We start from the raw sequence: 19,100 nt of genomic DNA, 5'->3' as shown, positions 1-19,100 counted from the left end.
ACTCCCCTTTTTAAAGGGAGAATGATATTGAGTGAGATTATCATTGGCTCTGCAATACCCTTCAACCACTTATAAGTATATACATAACCAGCTACAAATTTTTCCTACATACTATCAAAAGGAATAATCTCCCGAAACTTGATTCCAATCAAAATGAGGTGCATATTATTCACAGTCGAAGAAATACTTAAAAGGAAATATAAACAAAAAAAAATGTTACTCTTTTTTTGCGGTGTTTTTTGGGTGAAAGCCTGACAGTTTGTCAGGCTTTCACCCAAAAAACACCAAAAAAAGTTTTGTCCAAACACGCCCTTAGTTGAGAAATTTACAGAGAAAACGTGCGCTCCTTACCCTACCCACAGATCCACAGTAAAAGTTTGCTTATTTTCTGGAGCATGTTTCCGGACTTCCCTAAAGAAAATCAAAACATAATTGAAAGACTAAACCAGGAATATAACAAAGTGTTCACTAATAAATCAACCATAAAAATCCCAAGGCTTATCCGAGACAAACATAGGCATTACAAGTCCTGTTAAAGCAGCTGACATGCGCATGACGCATATCTTCAAAATTTTGAACCAAACCACTAGAAATATAAATCAAATTGATCAGCGACAAGTAGAGAAACTACAAATTCTAAAGTACTATATCTCAAGAAATTACTGAAAGTACGCATAAAACATACACTAGACAAAAGAATTAATCAGATGTTACAAATAGAGCAGTAACTGAACCATCCAAAAATTAAACACACACAGTTTCACACGACACTGACAACAATTTGTCAAAATTCATCTTACTTCACCCTGATACAACAACCACAGCAACTTTTAGTACAGTGCAGATACATCTACATCAGCTACATGATACAACATCAAGAAGGGCATATGCCTTTGTTAACGCCGATATCACTTTCATAACTTTCAATGCAGCAATACAAAGCCCCTGAAATGGCTCATTGCATCGTCATTGTAGGTGGCTGAACATGATTAGGGATTCCCTCGAATGATTCACTAATCTTTTTGCATACGTAGATGTAATGAGATTCTGGATCCTCAAGAACAAATCCTGGCGGAAGAAGACCCTTCTCTGTAAGAGGCACTGGTTCCATCATAGAATTTGGTGAACTGCAGCCTTCACGCTTCTTATACCCGGGTCTAGCTGGAAATTTATTAGGAAGAATATGTTAAATTTGTAACAACTAATCGTACAATTCATAACTGAGTCTGAAACAACCTAAAGCCATGGAGTGAGTTTGATAATTGTTTGATTGATAGTTTTTAATTGCCTATGGAACCTCTGAAGTATCATTGTTATTGTTTTTAAACTACCACCCTCTAGTCTTATATTTGCAGATAACCCTAAGTGAAAATTTTGACTCCCTTACCCTCAGGGGTTTACAGAACAATCTCTTTTCTGAGGGTAAAAGAATCAAAGAAATCACTCATGGGTCTGTCTGCAAAAATAAAAATAGAGGGCTAGGAAGTTCAAAACAATGATACTGCATGGGTCTATCCACAATTAACTACAGAAGTAAAAACAATACCAAATAATATAATGTCAATATGCTCCCAGGAGTTACACCTGTACATGGGTTGGATTTCAGATCAGGTCTCTCCAAAAACTTCGATCCCATAATAAAATGAGTTATTGGGATCCAAATCTTAGAGGCACAATTAGATCTGAATCCGAGCCAAACCCACAAATAAGAGTCGGATTATGTATATTTATTTGTATCCAAAATTTGTATTAAATTTAAATAATGATTTTCACATAATTCAGTACATTGAAATGGGTGTAACTAAACAAACGCTATGATTTATCCTAAATTAGATCTTGAAATCTACATACACCAATCCTAATTTGGATATAACATTCTAGATCTGGAGATTTGAAAGAAATTCAGGACAATTTTCAAACAAAAATCCGCGTTTGCAACTAGAAATCACACTGCTATCAGGTTGTCAGCATATTAGGGAGTTATAACTCCCGAATGCTGGTACCGGTTCATAATGTTTAAGTAACTGGAGAAAATAGGACAGGTTTTTTCTTTTTTCTTTCTTTCTTTTTTTAGGGGAAAAAAATCAAATAAGTAATCTGTCTAGGTTACATGGATATGGGGACGGATATCCATACAGGGATGGGACACAACAACTTTGTAAAGGTGAGGTACGAGGACATGTTGTACATACATATCTTTACATTTATATAATAATTTACTTCAGATCTGATCAATATTAATATTTCGTTCGCATGTTATGAAGTTAGAATTCCTATAACATCTTTGCGTTTCATTTATTATATAAATATATAAATTAGAAAACTGGTCGTGTTTTAACCCGATATCCAAAAGACCCTTTAAATCCATAGTTTGAAACTAAATACAAGCTGAAATGAACGCAACCTGGTGCCCAATGAGTTTCCATAGAGTATGTAAAGCGTAGGATATATGTCCCAGCACGTATGATGAGTGATTTAAATTAAAATATGTATTATATAGAGTTGAATACACATTTCGAGCAAGTGCATGCATATATCCAAGGAGCGTTCACTGAAGTTTGGAGTCCAGTATCGGTATGACATGCGTACAACTAGACATCAAAGTAACCATGCAACTAAAAGAAGAAAACGGTTCGACTCTCTTGGGGAGCACCTACAAGGAATTAATCTCCTGGACCGAGGCCGTGCATGGGGGATTTGATACCCATGGTATGAAGGATCATGAGGAAGTTCCTTCGTCAAACCAAAAAAAAGATAAAGGTTGAAGGTATAGAGTACTGAAAACTGAAGAGGACTAAATATCCAAGTTTAGATACCCAGACAAAATAGTGAAAATGCCTACTTATTCCAAAAGGAACTCCTCCCATTAATATGTGCCCATACATCCCTAATAAGCACACACAATTACATGCAAGGAATATAAACTAGCATAGACTACTGCACAGGTAGTAAACACCAAACAGACACCTTACATGGTTACCTCTGTAGTAAATATTTGTATATTTGGACTCTATTTATTTAGCAAGAAAAGTGCTTGCATGTCCATATTTTTGCTAATTGAGAAAAAAAAAATATAATGAAGATAACAGAATGAGCAAGACATTCTGTATCTATACTATTATACTAAAATAGTAGCCATTGGTTGGGAATATGACAGTTGGCACTAATTTATATATTTACCTTTCAATCTTTCTTTCTATTAATATTCATTTTCTTTTTCCTATGTCTTATCTACATTCTCTATGTTTTCTCTATTTTAAACAAATTTGAACACTTTCCAACTTACCAGATATTAATCATCCATTTACAACTTCTTTATGGTATCCGTCTTTTTTGTGCATTCTCTCTCTCAAATTCCTTGGACATAACTACTCTTTCCTATTAATAAAGACATTCCGTCTTCCATAAAGGTAAAGCATCTCTTACCTGATAACAAGCGATCATTGTTATAAATAACGGTAAATAGCCCCGCAATAGCGGCGCTAATAGCGTTAGCGGTCCTTTCCCACGACGCTATCGTCCGCGACGCTATCGCACAATAGCGGTGACATATTGCGGAATATGTCTGTTCGTAAAAGCGGCCAATAGTGTGTCATAATGGTAAATAGTGAGCGATTGCATTCGAAATTTGCTTTTTGACTACTATTTAAAAGCGGTTTAAGGCTTATTTTTTTAAAATTAAATTCAACCATTGACCATTGCATTCCACCGTCTCCTATGATTTTCAGCATACTCCCGCCACATCTCATAGCCTTTGGCATCTACCTTGATACTTCCTCTCACCTCCTTCACCGTAAGCTCCTCTTCGGACAGTCATGTCACCGCTAAGCTCTTCTTCTCGAAGACGACGACTTGTTGACTCCTCCAATCATCTTCGGTATTACGTGATGGTTACATGTTTATTTCATTTTTAGGATCTCTTTAAATCATCCAATATGTACTTTTAGATTTCTTAGATTTTTCTTTATTTTTTCTTTTTTTAGTATTTATACATATCTAAATTAGATCACTATTAGACTTTGCGTTTTTTACCGCTATTTTACCGCAATAGCCCGAAATAGCCTTAGCGATGCCTCACCGCTATGCGACGCTATCCGCTATCGATAACCCTGCAAGCGATTTCATATATTTCCTATCTAAGAATGTTGGTTATGAAAAATGATATCAGGTTACCTTGTTGGTCATGTAAATATTTTTTTAGTAATATTTCTAGTTATACATATAAATTCTGAGTGAAAGCAAAGAAACAACAGTAAAATTATAATATTACAATATTATCGATGCGGCAGAATTTTAACACTACATACCTGCGGACACAAAACTAGTTGTAGTAACAAAACAAAGATAGCATCAGAAAAATGTAATATATTTAACACAAAATAAAATATAACCTGATGTAATTATACTCCCAATACCATTAGTTTTCACAACTCGTAATCGCTATGGGTTTCTTTACCATAGAGGTATGTTATCATGAGTTACACACATGAAATGGTACCTTGAAATACGAATTTATAAGTTTTAAATTCATTTTCCAATGAACATTGACAAATTCAAAATTTTAAGGGTTAATTGCAGACAACCACCCTCATTATATATTTATTTGCACTTATCACCTCTCAAGTATTTAGCAGCTCTTAACACCTCTAAAATCATGAGAAGGGGATCATCTGTAATTTGTTCTTTTAAACATACCAATCCAAGGGTGTTAATTGATATTAAAGTAGTTGAGGGTGGCAAGTGCTATTGAAGGTGTAGATGAGGGGGATTATCTGCAATTTACCCAAAAATTAGTAACATGAGATATAGCAAGGACACAAGTTTAAGTTAGTGGCAAACACAAATCAGTTATTATGCTGTAGGCAGAAACTACAGTGGAGAGAAAAAAAAGTATACTTACGTATAATGTACAACGCAATTTTCCATCTCTGTCCTGCTTTATTCAAATGGGGAACTCGTACTGATGGATCACCATAAGTAATCTGTAGAGAAGAAGAAATTAATTTAGATAATCTATGGCCTCTATGAAAACAAGTATTATACAGTGATAGCAAAAGGTGCACTATTCAACGTTCATAGAGATATACCAACATATAGATCCCTCCAGGTTTAAGAATCCTACATTGCAGAAAATACCAATAGTTAAAAATCATGAACATAAAGAATAAAAAAAGCTAAATATGAAAGAAAATGTCCTAGAAGTATAACTGTCCCAATGAAAGCTAAAAGGTAATTACGCCAAAACCTGCTCACTTCTTCTAGCATTTGGAAGGCACTAAGTGGAGCATCTGTGCCACACTGACATCCAGAAGCAAAAGAAGATAAATTAGACCAATCTACATTAGAGATTTACAGTGCAACCACACCTCATCATACAGTTCTTACCATCAAAGAATCCAGCGTTCCTATAAGATAATCAATGCGGCATTCAAACAATTCATCAGGGTACATGTCATGGTTTAATAAATATCCACCAGACATAAGAATTTCAAGGTTGTGAAATGTGGAAATAGAATGCAAGAAATTGTACCTTTATCAATGACACAATCAAATGATCCATCCTGAAAAAAGCTCATGTCTCTTACATCCATTAGCACATCTATAAATTTATAAGATTAACAAGTAGAAGTATTCAATTGTTACACAGAAGATGAATGTTAGCATGAGCATGCTATGCACAAAAAAAGGTCAGTGCCAGCAGAAAGATATAAGAAAAAGAACAAAGAGTTTGCTAGATATGGATACACTTCAACTGTGGAATATGAGCGCACTTCCTTCTCATTATCTCTATCACAACTGATGAGATGTCAATGTTCATTATTTCTACATAGCCATCCTTCACCATATCCTCTGAAATAGCTGGGGAAACAGATATAGACAACTAATATTAACTTAGCTGTAAGACAACGGAATTTTAAATTATATCTAGGATGAAGAAGCTTCACATTTTCATTACACGAGGACACATTATGCAATCAATCTTAAAAGGAAAAAAAGAAAGAAAATGTAAGTTTCAAGGCCAACAATAAAATTTGTGATGTTAACTAGTGGACTGAATTTGGAACTGAACATAATCCGATCTGTCTGCAAGAAATCACACACATAATTGTCACTAAGTAGCATATAATCCCATCACCCTTCAGCATGCCGACTAAAAGTCTAAATTATTTTCTTCCTGTAAATATCTGCTACATTTAAGCAGCGAAATCCTGCATGTCATACCACAAGACTTATCTTCTACAATGATTTTATTGCATCCATCTCTTTGATATTCTAATTCTTAAAAAGTTCAACGACAGAAAAGAATTCATGTTATGTTATACTCATTCATTTCCCTAGTCCTAGAAGCTTAATGCTGTTTTCTACCAAAAAATATCCAGGCTAGCAAGAGGAACAAGTCAGCTCATAGTTACTATAATGTTATAATGATATTAGGAATAATATATTAGGAGTATAAATTAGAGATTTGGTGATCGAGATATATTAGGAATGTAACTAAGAGAATAATTGTGATTAGGTAATTGTGATTAGTCCCACATCGACTACACAATAAACTTCTTGTTATTGTACCTCCATATAAAGGGGAGTAGTTGTAGCTTTTGAAATATGAATAAGAATCTACAATATTTTATTGTTTAGCATCTCCTATTACTCCCCCTCCTTGGCATGTTCTTATGACAAACATCGTCTTCTATCTTTTGTTTTCATCATTTGCTATTGTCGTTACCACTATTATATCTGGAACAAGATTGTGAAGTCACAAACTACTGTTCTAGATATATTAGGTTTCTAATTTTTTATCTCTTTAGTTTTAATACATCTCTTATTTTCTACTTCATCATTCCTATTTATCATCTTTCCTTTTCTTACTTTTCTCTTTGTTCACTATGATTTTCCCTATTGTTTTTGTGTTTCTTTGTTATGTGGTTGTATCGTCTTTTTCATCTTTTTTCTTCCTTCTTTTTCCCGGCCTATCCTCTACTCTGCTTCATTTTCTCTACCTTGTCTTATCTTTTTTCCCCTCATTTCAACATTGCTCTTTGGTTTAGAAGCCATTTTTATAGAATCACAATCCTTCAACCATTATTTTAGTTATCAAAATGAAAAATTAGTATGACTTATCTAACTGTTGGCTTATCATTATGTTCAAAATCATATACCCCCTTTAAAAGAGGGAGTTGTGGAAAAACTTTTCATGGACTATATTGTCCCTATTCTTTTTTCATATTATATTCTAATCATAAATTAACTAAATTAATTATCATTATTAATTAATCATATTACTTTTCACTTCAATTTTGTCTAACTTGACCCTAAAACTTTTGATATTATTGTAAAACTCTCATATTAATTATTAATAATGTATAATACTATATTGATAGACAATTGCAAGTTAATAAATTATTTTGGAATGAATATAAAATATAGAATTGTCCTAAAATTATATAGTGGCACTCACATAGGAAAAGTATAAAGAGTATTCTTGAGTACATAAGTAAAAACATGCAATTTTAGAAAATATTAGGATATCTAAGTGCATTAAGATATAAGTGGAGGTATATGAGTGTAACTTCCGTAAGTTGTAAGCTATTTATGTTTAATTAAGCCTATAAAGATTTGAATCCTTTGTTAAACACAAGCAATAGTATGTGATCCCTTTGATAAATAATATACATCATATAATATGAGGTAAGAGGTTTAGCTTATATTTATTTAGTACAGAAGATGTGGAAAATTTTAAGCATCATATTTTGAATAATTCTCAAGATTTTGAATTATAAATAAAATTATATACTTTGCTTAGAATCATATCATACTCCCTTTAAAAGAGGAAGTTATAGAAAAAAATTTCTATGGACTATATTACCCCTATTTTTTAAATATTATATTTTAATTCTAACTAAACTAAATTAATTATTATTGTTAATTAATCATATTATATGCCACTTCAAGTTTGTCTTGGTCCCTAAAACTTCTAATGTTATTGTAAAACTCTCATATTAATTATTAGTAATGTCTAATAATATATTAATAGATAATTACATGTTAATAAATTATTAATGGAAAGAGTAGAAAAATATAGAATTATCCTAAAATTATCATTATATTCATATAGCAAAATTATAAATGTATTCTTGCGTATAGAAGGTACAGACATGCAATTTTAAAAAAATTAGGATATTTAAGTGCAGAAAAATACAAGTGGAGGTATGTAATTGAAACTTTTATAAACTGAAAGATATTTAATTTAATTAAGCGAATAAAGATTTAAAGCCTTTGTTAACCAAAAGCAATAGTATGTGATCCTTTGATAAATAATATTCATCATATAATATGAGGCCAGAGGGTTAGCTTATATTTATATACTAGAGGAAATATGGAAAAATTAAAACATCATATTTTGAATAATCTTAAGATTTTGAATTATTTTTGAATTTGTATACTTTACTTAGAAAACTTTAGAAAAGGCTTTCGAATGACTACTACAAAGTGTTGGTCATCATATAAATAATGGACAAATAAAATCCATGATATTGGATTGCAATAATCGGGGTTAAGTAAAAAATATATGGGTGTCATATGAGATAATGCTCATACATAATACAATATTTTAATCTATAATCTCAGATATTAATGAATTTTCAACATAAGAATTTGTGTTAAGATATATGCTTGAGATTTGGGAGAGTTGAGAGTGGAGAGATTTGGGATATGAATTATGGCTTTTGTGACTTATGTTTTAGTTTTGGTTTCCAAACACGAGCTAATGCCAAGCCCACAATCAAATTAAAAATGACTCAATTTTGTTATACCATCCAATATTTTCGATAATGATCGATATATAAGAAAAAATCCCCAAAAAATAATAATATAAAACCAATATTATTAAGATAAAGTACTTAACATTTGATATCAGTCGATAGAGCGATATAATGGTCAATTTTTCATACATTGCCTATAAGAGCAATATTTAAAGGTAATTTAGATATCATTTCATTAGTTTTAAATCTCCAATAATTCTACATTATTCCCTTAAAATTTTAAAATTGCTTATAATTTAGGTACTAATATAGAATTATAAAATATTTGAGCTAAATTTAAAAGAATAGTTAATTCTTTGAAAACTCTCTCAAGTATGGGGAAGTTTCAAAAAAGCCACTCAACTAATTAATTTAATTTTACATAGCCTCCTAACTATAGAGGTGTTGTAGATAACCCCTCTCAACTTTAGTGCAATTTTAGAAAACACCCTTCGACTTAGCTTGTCTTATAAAAACTCTTCTGGTCTTTTACACGTCTCTTAACAAACCCCCTTAATATAAAAGACTTTAATAAGCGATTTTGTCAAAATGACCTACTAAAGAAAACCATTTTAGTTAAAAGAAACTCTCAACTAATAATAAAAGGATTACGACCAATTTACAAATCTTTTTACCTCTAAATCTTTACTTTTTCTTTAATCTAGCAAAAAACCAAACTAATTCTTTTATGGTTGAGGGATATTTTGGTCTTTCCAAGTCAAATACTTATCACATAATGAATTCGACTCAATGATATTAGTTTTGAGGGCTTAATTGAGAAAATTTTATAGGGTTATATCAAAATTTTAAGGTTGAGATAGATTAACTATAACACCCTAAATTTGATGAACAAACATTTACTCATTTCAAGGGGGGGGGGTTACATTTCCCCCATAGTTGAGGGGAAGTTTTCTAAAATTAACCCTTAAACAAAGCATAATTTAAGACACATGTGATATTAATCTTATAAGAGTGGATTTTATAGCAAGTCTATCAGTATCTCTGAAAATCTTTTGCTATAAAATTCGTAGAGAGAAATTTAATCTTTATTTGGGATGACTATGTGATCCTTATGGATCTCCATATTTTTTATGATTTGTAATAAATCCTTATGGTTCTCCATATTTTTTATGATTTGTAATAAATTATTTAACAAAATAAATTAATTTGTTCATTTTATATGTCTCATCTTTATAAAGCATACAGTTTGGATATGAGTGTTATTATATTCTTTTAACTCTTTAGCTTAAATTTTTGGATATTATTCAATATTGGATAGATCTATATTATTTTATTAAAATACAATCCATATGTGTACAAAATATGTTTAAATCATTCTCAAATTATATTTTATAGTTTTCTAAAATTAGAGAGTAATCATTTTGACAAATTAATTAAATAGTTGAGAAGATGTAGGAAGATTATAATATCAGATTTTGGAATTGATCACATAATTTATATTTTCTTTCTTGATTGAATTTGCACATTATAACTTTAAAAATTCTATAGAAAAGTTTTTGAATATCTATAATACTCGGTCGCCAGATAATAGAAAGTGGACGTAGACAATAGGTGCGAGTGATTTCTTTATAATTAAACAAAATCCTCTATGACCAGATAAACCTATCATTTTACGTTGATGAATTCAAGATTTATTTTATTATTAATAATAATATTTTTTTTATATATTGGTGCTTACATCATTAATATTTTAAAATTATAATTCCAAATCATTAAATTGCTCTTAGAACATTAATATTTTAAGACTTTAAACCTCACTAATTATGTGTAAGGTAAAGTGTTGAAACCAACAAGATTTTATATATTAAAATATCTGAAACTTTTTAATATATTATGATAATCATAAACTTTTTTACAACTATGTTATAGTAAATACATTAAACTAAAAAAAAAACAATTATAATATTTGACCACGTGCATTGCACGTGCATTCCACCTAGTCTTAAGAAGAAACGTGTGGTTGCGATTGCACCTCACTTCAGCAAGGTGCATGCCTTGTGCAGCATAGAGCATCAGCCATGTTAAGGCCTTTGTGTGTTACTTTGTGCCTTGCATTTTGAAAAACACTGAAATGAACCTTATCGGAAAATTAGTAAGACTGCGACTTGTTTAACATCTACCTATTTATATAATGACCCAGATTACGAAAATAATCTGAATATGTGAGTGGTGCTCAAAATATAACTCCAATGTACTTTGAAAGGAAACTTCTGATTTAAAAATCACTTCTAACATATTTTGCAGTTATAGGGCCTTTTGGAATTAAGATTCATCAGTAGACGAGGTTGACAGAAAATTTGCAATCATAATGGCTTTAACTCCCAGATACCCTTTCCTTTGAGCAAACAGGGGCCTTAACTGAAACCTTGCTCTTCCATTGATCTTTGGATAGAGATTCTATGGGCCGCTAGTTATCCAGCGGACAAGATCCACGGCATACTTTCTCCCTCCCCACTGAGGCATTTCTACAAACACCCGTCATCCGAGCAGCAGTGCAGAAGTATGTCTTGACCGAACTGGGCAATCCCATCCACTCGCCAACTCAACACAATCTCCGAACTAAGACCTACTAAAACTTTCCTCTTCAACCCAAAGCACCCTTAAAAGTCTCAACACATCCACCCAATTCTCCAAACTCGACCCATCAGGACCAAATTTTGAAACAACCAGCAGCCACAGCATCGCATTCAAGCAACATAAGAATCAAGATCGAGTTCCGAAACAATTAGATACCCTAACATCACATTCAAGCAAAACCCATCCACCCAAAACAAGAAATGATCGGACAAACGGCGGTTGCTGCACCCCAAGAGTCAAGAAGAGCAAGGAGGGGAAGGACAGAATACTAACCAGCATTCCCGCATCCAACCATGAGAATTTTGGAAGAGAAGGGGACGAATTTGAGAAGAAAAGGGCGGAGAGCGGAGTAACGCTGGTACCAATCGAAGGAGGAGAGTCCCTCTTCAGCGTACCTCTCGTCCCAATACAAAGCGTCGCCGTAGTTGTAGCTGTTGCACTGGGACGCGTCCCTCATCATCTTCTTCTTCTTCTTCTTCTCCTCTCCCTTCTTTATTTTCTCCCCCGAAAAAAAAATCAAATTTATTTTTATTTTTGTGGTGGGTGTCTACTGATTTTTTTTGGTGGGCACTTATATTTGACTGCTAATAGCTCTTTGATCTCCTTACATGTGGGTCGAGAGCTACCACTAAATAAATAATTAACGCTAGCAGCCGCCAAAGGCTTGCTTTTGTTTTACTTCACCCCATTTGGTGCTAACCGCTGAAGCGCGCACCAGGCCTCTTTTGTATTTGCTACGACTAAGGGCCCCACGTTTGGTAATTTGCACCTACTCCCTCAAATCACCGAAATTGATATTGGCCCCCCCCAATCCTAAATCTTGCTTTTAGTGCTCCTGATTATATGGATTAATTGAAACCAACCTATGAGAATTTCAGGAAAATATTGACGATTCCAATGATTAGAGGAATTTTTAAGACAAATGATAAGGATTGAGGGACCTAGAAAGCAATTTCAATGACATGAAGGATTAATTTGGAAATACTAAAGATGTAAAGGACTAATTATGAAAATTTTGCACCGAAACAATGGGTCCAACTATTCACACTCCCAAACAGTAACTTTGGCGGGGTGTGAGGACTAAATTGCCCTTCTCCCAAACCAAAACAGGCCAAGTCCATTCCAGAAACACCCTCAATCCCAAACCAAAACAGGCCAAGTCCATTCCAGAAACACCCTCAACATCAAAAGGGCATTTTCGGCAATCCAACTCCCAAAATTACTGTTTGGGAGTGGATATAGCAAACATGCGAGTAGCATGTACTCACCAAAGCTGACTTTACCGAACAAGACAAATTTTCAAAACTTGTCCTATTTGCAAACATATTCCCCCAAAAACGACCTGTTTCAACTTTATTTGTTAAAACCGATATGGTTTTAGCCCAGTGCTGAAACCATGTCCGTTTTGACGAAAAAAGTTATCAAACTTCACGGGACTTGAAGTCCCGTGAAGTTTACGAGATCGGTTTTGGCGAAAAAAGTTCTCAAACTTCACGGGACTTCAAGTCTCGTGAAGTTTAGCAGTCATTTAACTAAACTGCTAAATTTCACGGGACTTCAAGTCCCGTGAAATTTGAGAACTTTTTCCCGTGAAGTTTACATGTCCTATTTGCATGGTTTTTGCAAATAGGACGGTTTTGAAAATTTGTCCTTACCGAATAACATGCAGATCTTATGGAAATGAAACTGCTAAAAAAACCTGAGCCCAAAAAGACTAATCCTTGACAGATAATTTTACCATCCACAAGTATAACCATGGATTCAAAAGGCAGGTAAAGGATATTGATGATATATTCAAATTAGTAATGTAATACAAGAATCAATTTCCGCCCGATAATGCTATCCAAACTGGCGACATACTCGAATAATCTAAAAAAACACAAGAATAAACTTCAAATACATTAGATAATCAATCCATGAGATGCCAAATATATACTATCATGCCACACAAAACAGCTCTCTGAATCTATTTCCATCTATTGACTAATCAAAACTTACATTTTACAATTACCAAAAACACACAGCTCTTGAAACGTTTCCTTTCCACAGTCGGAAAGGGATGTTATATAGAGGATGTCTCATTCGTCCCCAAGCAATGGAACATGATATTTATGCTTCCTTGGAAATTGACTGTTTTCCTTTTTCGGTATTTGAGGGTTCAGGTTTTACAATAGCAAGCTGACCTCCTTCCTTATTAGCTTGTGTTGCAGCCTTGATCTCATTGCAGTGATTTATAAACTTGCTCAGCTCCTAATCCGATAATAGCATCATTAGCAAAATGATATACAACAAAAACAGGGGAAAAAATTAAATGGTACAGCAAAACCTAATACAGAAAAGGCACAACGAGAGGACATCAAAAACAATGGGATCACAAAACTGGATACTGAAAAAAAGAAATTAAAAAGGGTTATTACTATGTATGCAGTCTCACAGTTAGGAAATTGTTCAAAAAAACAGAGAGTTTTCACTATTGCCTAACCAGTATCAGGACTATTGCTCTTTTTAGCCATTTTCTGGGAACCCATAAACAATAAGAGGTTTCTCTAGTTGATTTGGTTTAGGAAGTTTAATTTGACTCCACGCAACTTTTGGATTAGGTTTTTCAACTAAATCAGTTTTATTAATCAGAAATTATTATTTTTTTAACTGTGTTCTCTGAAAAGACATAGCAACCAACTCTTGATGCCGGATGCAACTACAAACTAAGAACTAAAATTCGAGCCCTTAAGTCTGCCTACCCCAACAAAGCAATATTAACAAAATAGATAAAATTTTCTTAAGCTACCACAAATTAGATCTTTTTTCAATAAATTATAAAAACAGAATCTGCTTTGATTGTTTCCCTCCGATTCCTTATGTCAATTAGTGTTGTATCAGACTACTTTAACCTATGCAGAATGCAACTCATCTGAATTTCAAACTCTTTTCTGTGGCGTTCTTGCTTCTGTGTAATCAACTGCAAATTATTTGAGATCTTCAATGCAAATTCCTAAGATATGCTGACAACATGGAAAAAAAATTAAAAAAAGCATCCTTTCCATTCCCTGCAGTTAGTGAGAGAAAACATTCGTTACATTCAATTGGCTGAAATAGGAAGAATGAGGTCATATTTTTTTTCAAAGTAATGGAACCTTTTTTTTTCAAAGTAATGGAACCTTTTGACACGACAGATTTTTATGCCGCTCACTTTAAAAAGATTTCATTAACCTCCCATTTCTTCATGCATGGTGTGACTCAGATGCCCTCAGCCTTGTAAGCTTGAAAATTGCCACAGATGGCTTCATCAAAATACATAAGATGCTTACGTTTCACATGTGATTTCATAAGCAATAGTCAATATTGTTGGCCTTCTTGTTTTGATGATGATTTACAAACAATTTATATCTAATATTGTTTGTCTAGTGTTGGTGTATTTCTATTTATTGTAGACAAACAACGAGTTGGATGATGGATGGAATCGAGCATTCATGATCATATCAAATGGAGGTTGGCCGAATTGTGGAGTGAAGCCTATGCAATTCAAATTGAAGATCCAAGTTCTAGCTTCATCCACAAGTGTGCTAAGTTGAGCTACATCGAAGATCTATCAAGCTTGGGTATATTTAGTTTAGGTTTTATATTATGTGTGTTAGTACTTTAAGCTCAATCATATATACACACACATATTTGGTTTATATATATATAGTTATATATATACACAAGTTTTAGTTTATGGACTTAACAATCATTGTATACATATTTTATTAAGTCTATAAAATTATTTCATAGGGTTTCAAAACATTGTTTATGTCAAAACATCAAATTTCATGTATATCATATTTTCATGTTTTGGACACACTTGCAAAATACATGAGTTTTCACAAATGGGAAACTCAATTTGAGAAATTCTTTTTCTAACATGTTCAATTTCATACTTATAAATGTTTTCCAAAGTTTTATTAATTTTAAAATTAATTTATTATGTTTATTTGAATTTACAAAATCAAGTTTTTAATAAGCTCATGTTCGTGCACATGTTCGTGCATGTTTTTACAAAACAGATGCGTTTTCAAAATTGGGAAATGCGATTTCAAAAAATTTCTTCATTTATATGTTTATCATCATATATACAAACATTTCTCCAAGTTTTACTAATTTTGAAGTTGTTTTGTTATTTTCAATTGAATTTACAAAACTAAGTTTTTAGCAGTTTTTTTAAGAAACTGTATATCTGTGTTCAAACATTTATTTCTCTCAACTGGGAAGTGATATTTCAAAAATTCTTTCTCTAACATGTTTATCTACATGTCTAGAACCTTTCCTCAAAATTTCATGATTTTTAGAATTGATTTACTATTTTTAATTGATTTTACAAAGTCAGATACGCAAATTTCCAGAATCTGTCAAAAACAGAAACTGTCTATGAACAGTGCGGTCGGCCGTGCTACAGTGCGGTCGACCGCTGAAGTGTCCGTTGACTTCCAACAGCTATTTCCAGCAACTGTTTTTGTGGGGCTTTTTTATCATTTTCTTAGGGATTTTGCTAAAGTTTTGAGTGGGTATAAATACCCTATTGCTTTCAACTCTCAAGGAGATCACCAAGAGATGTTTTAAAAGAGTTTAACAAGGGTTTAAATTTGTTTTGTGTTTGTTTAAAAGAGTGTTTAAGAGTTTGTTTGTGAAGAGAATTTCACAAGAGTTTGAGGAGATCATCAATCTTGTTTGGGCTTTCAATCTACATCCCTCCACTTTTGTTTTAGAGAAGTTTTCTTAAACTCTTTATTTAGCTTATTTATGCTTAACTTATCATATTTATTTTGCTAGATTAAATTGAGTTTAGACTTGTTTTGATTTATCTCTTTGTTCACACACAACCTATTGAGCTTATTGTATTTACATTCATAGTATAATTTATGATTGTGGGTTTGTGACTAAGAGTTATGCTTAATTGAGTTCTCACATTGTTTAGAGAACAATCATTTGATTTGTAAGCTTTAATTATGAGATTCACTTTGTATTACATTAGTACACCGAGAGGAGTGTGTGGTGAGAGACAGGATTACTTCCAAGAGGAATGACGTCGGTTGACGAACCTAGAAAGAGGTTGTATCCGAGCACTTGAGGAAGGACACGAAGAAACCAACACTTAGAGGGTGTGGAGTGTAGTTACATTGTGAGATTGTGATCGTTGATCGTTGAGCGTTGAAAACCGATATTGTGTGGTGTAAATGTTATTCGGGTTAGCGTAGAAAACCCGATTGTGATAGTGGATTTCTCCCCGAGAGTGAGGAGCGGAGACGTAGGACGGAAGGTCCGAACTCCGTGATCATATTGTGTGTTTGTATTGTTTGTATTGTTTATATTGCCCTATCACAATTGTATTTTTAGTTTAAATTGTTTACCCTTGTGTTGTTTATATATCCTTGCATATATTTCACCATATAGAATATATCTCTTTGTTCATATTGCATATTCTTGCTCATAACATATTGTATATCTATCTTGCAAGAATAATTTATTAATTAGTTTTAATTGACATAAAATCGAATTAGATTAGCATAAGACTCTAATCACCCCCTCTAGGGTCTAACAAATATTTACAGTGAAAGGCGTTTCATGAGGGAAGGTGTTATACATTTTCTTTTTAAGTATGATAATACAAATTGATGGAGAACTACCACGAGCGTTCAAGACACATATTTTCCATTATTTCCTTTCACCATTTCGAACTATGCCAAATTTTGTTCTATTCAAAAGCATTGCAAATAAGTCAACTTATTTTCCAACCCCGTCTTTGAGTTTAATTTGCAGAAAATGTATTCACGTAAACTATCAACTATTAAACTCTTCAACTAACTCATATTCAATTTTTTAAACAGATATTTGATGATGCTATAATTGAAACCTGATGGGCCAATCCGAATCCTAATTAGAACCCATAAAAACAACACTTTCCACTTTCAGCTGACTCTAAAACCATCGCTTAAGTAAATTTCAAGTTGCACATTAAGGAACTCCTAACCAAAAATTTGCATCAAAGTCCACGCAGAATAGAATCGAAGGCAAACTATAACTATGTCTCAACCCATCAGAAACCCAAAAAAAAAAAAATTGTTGAAACATAAGCACATAAAAACTAAATGAAAACATAAAAATTGAAACTTTACCCTATTAGTTTCCATATCATTTGTGATCTTGCTTGGCTTCACGAATCTCTTCCCTAAAAATCGATTAGAAAAATAACAAAATTCAGAAAATCAAAAAAACAATTGGCTTACGAGACTACTTGATCTAAGATTTATAATGTTGGTTATACCTTTTCGAGTGCAGGGAACTTTTCCATGGCGATTTGGGGGGATGCTTTTGTTCTTCTTGATTCCTTTGAACAAATTCCCCTTCTGCGTCATCGTTTTCGTCTCTTCAGCCGCCGAAGATTTGCTTGCTAGGGTTTTAGTTTTTGTGCTGGTTTTAGGTTTACTTTTTGAGGATTTGTCAGATTATACATTCGCCCTAATGACCATATTGGGTTAGGCCCGTTTACTACTCTGTGGCCTATTACAGATGGAGCATGGGCCTGAAGTCCATGCTTTGGAGTATATTTAGAAGAGACTATTATTATGAAGGCTAAATGGCACTTAAATACCCTATTAGTTTTACCACCTATATACTTTAAATACCCTAAATTATAAAAAGTAATATTTTAATACCTAGTTGTTAAAAATCAACATGTCAGTGCCTTTTGGTAGTTATCAAGGAAATATTATTAAGAATATGTCCTGGCAACTAACAGAATATATTAAAGTGATACTTTCTTACAATGTAGGATATTAAAGTGCAACTTTCTTATAATTTAGGTTTTTAAAATGGTATTTTTTACAAATTAGAATATTTAAGTGTTAAATTGGTGAAACAATAGGATATTAACAATTGTGCTTTTTGGCTCGCGGTTCAACCGCGAGCCTGCGGAGTAGGGGGGCTGGGCCCCACAGCAGGGTGGGGCCCAGACACTGTAACCCCCTCTGCGAGTTGCTAGCTCGCGGTTGGTCCGCGAGCCAAAATTTATTTTCGGGATATTAAATACTAATTTTTTACAACTTAGGTGTTAAACCTACAATAATTCTATTTTAAGACATAATTGAGACATGCTGAAAATGGAAATATAATATACTTACCAATAAATGCAACGAATATTAGGCATAGAAGTTTTCTAAAATTATCTCATGACTTCACGTGGGAAAGTTCAGGGAAATTCTCACTTTTCGTAATAAAGGGTATTAACTATAATTTTTAGAAACTTCAGGGTATATAACTGCTATAGTAAACAAGTGGGGGCAACTATAAGGTATTTAAGTGCTATTTAGCCAAATCTATCTAATCTAATAAGTTATACAAGCATCCAAAAATGGACCAAATCTGAAAACCCCCATTGCAAAGTAGAGGTGCTATCTATAAATTTCTAGGGAAAAATTGCAAAATAGACCGTTTTTGCTAATTATTTAGTAAAATAGACCGTTTTGCTAAATAATTAGCAAAATAGACCTCTTTTTGGCCAACAGGCTAAAAAGAGGTCTATTTTGCAAAACAGCTCAGAAAACATACGGGACTAGTAGTCCCGTATGTTTTAATCACGGATTAGTGAAATTTTCTACTCAGAAAACATACGGGACTACTAGTCCCGTATGTTTTCTGAGTCACTAATCCGTGATTAGTTGGCTCTAA

The 19,100-nt window shown here is 33.0% G+C and overlaps 2 protein-coding genes across 3 annotated transcripts; both read right to left on the bottom strand.

The window, feature by feature from the left end:
• LOC109849840 (methyltransferase-like protein 13) lies at positions 660-12,072 on the bottom strand. Of its 2 annotated transcripts, none has more exons than XM_020419724.1 (8): positions 11,673-12,072; positions 5,746-5,859; positions 5,531-5,599; positions 5,386-5,405; positions 5,246-5,298; positions 5,088-5,118; positions 4,901-4,982; positions 660-1,161 (listed from the first exon to the last, which is right to left on the bottom strand). In XM_020419724.1, the coding sequence occupies exons 1-8, from the start codon at positions 11,857-11,859 to the stop codon at positions 956-958; spliced, it is 762 nt and encodes a 253-aa protein (XP_020275313.1). In that variant the 5' UTR covers positions 11,860-12,072; the 3' UTR covers positions 660-955. The 2 variants fall into 2 exon arrangements, with proteins under 2 accessions (XP_020275313.1, XP_020275314.1); XM_020419725.1 differs by lacking the exon at positions 11,673-12,072 and adding an exon at positions 11,182-11,652.
• On the bottom strand, positions 13,160-17,871 carry LOC109850522. Its single transcript, XM_020420539.1, has 3 exons — positions 17,698-17,871; positions 17,549-17,601; positions 13,160-13,649 (listed from the first exon to the last, which is right to left on the bottom strand). Exons 1-3 carry the CDS (start codon positions 17,786-17,788, stop codon positions 13,509-13,511), a joined length of 285 nt encoding a protein of 94 aa, XP_020276128.1. The 5' UTR covers positions 17,789-17,871; the 3' UTR covers positions 13,160-13,508.

Source organism: Asparagus officinalis, chromosome 7, assembly GCF_001876935.1.
Source record: "Asparagus officinalis chromosome 7, Aspof.V1, whole genome shotgun sequence".
In the NCBI taxonomy this organism is placed as follows: Eukaryota; Viridiplantae; Streptophyta; class Magnoliopsida; order Asparagales; family Asparagaceae; genus Asparagus; species Asparagus officinalis.
This window is presented reverse-complemented; position numbering and strand designations above follow the sequence as displayed.

What these genes read in the sequence shown, in the direction of transcription:
- LOC109850522 (XM_020420539.1), bottom strand. Translation starts at nt 17,788, where the DNA reads ATGACGCAGAAGGGGAATTTGTTCAAAGGAATCAAGAAGAACAAAAGC. An exon ending in AGTTCCCTGCACTCGAAAAG is followed by an intron (nt 17,602 to 17,697) that starts GTATAACCAACA and finishes ATCGATTTTTAG; the next exon opens with GGAAGAGATTCGTGAAGCCA. An exon ending in ATGATATGGAAACTAATAGG is followed by an intron (nt 13,650 to 17,548) that starts GTAAAGTTTCAA and finishes TTATCGGATTAG; the next exon opens with GAGCTGAGCAAGTTTATAAA.
- LOC109849840 (XM_020419724.1), bottom strand. Translation starts at nt 11,859, where the DNA reads ATGATGAGGGACGCGTCCCAGTGCAACAGCTACAACTACGGCGACGCT. An exon ending in GGTTGGATGCGGGAATGCTG is followed by an intron (nt 5,860 to 11,672) that starts GTTAGTATTCTG and finishes CTGTTTCCCCAG; the next exon opens with CTATTTCAGAGGATATGGTG. An exon ending in TCATATTCCACAGTTGAAGT is followed by an intron (nt 5,600 to 5,745) that starts GTATCCATATCT and finishes ATAAATTTATAG; the next exon opens with ATGTGCTAATGGATGTAAGA.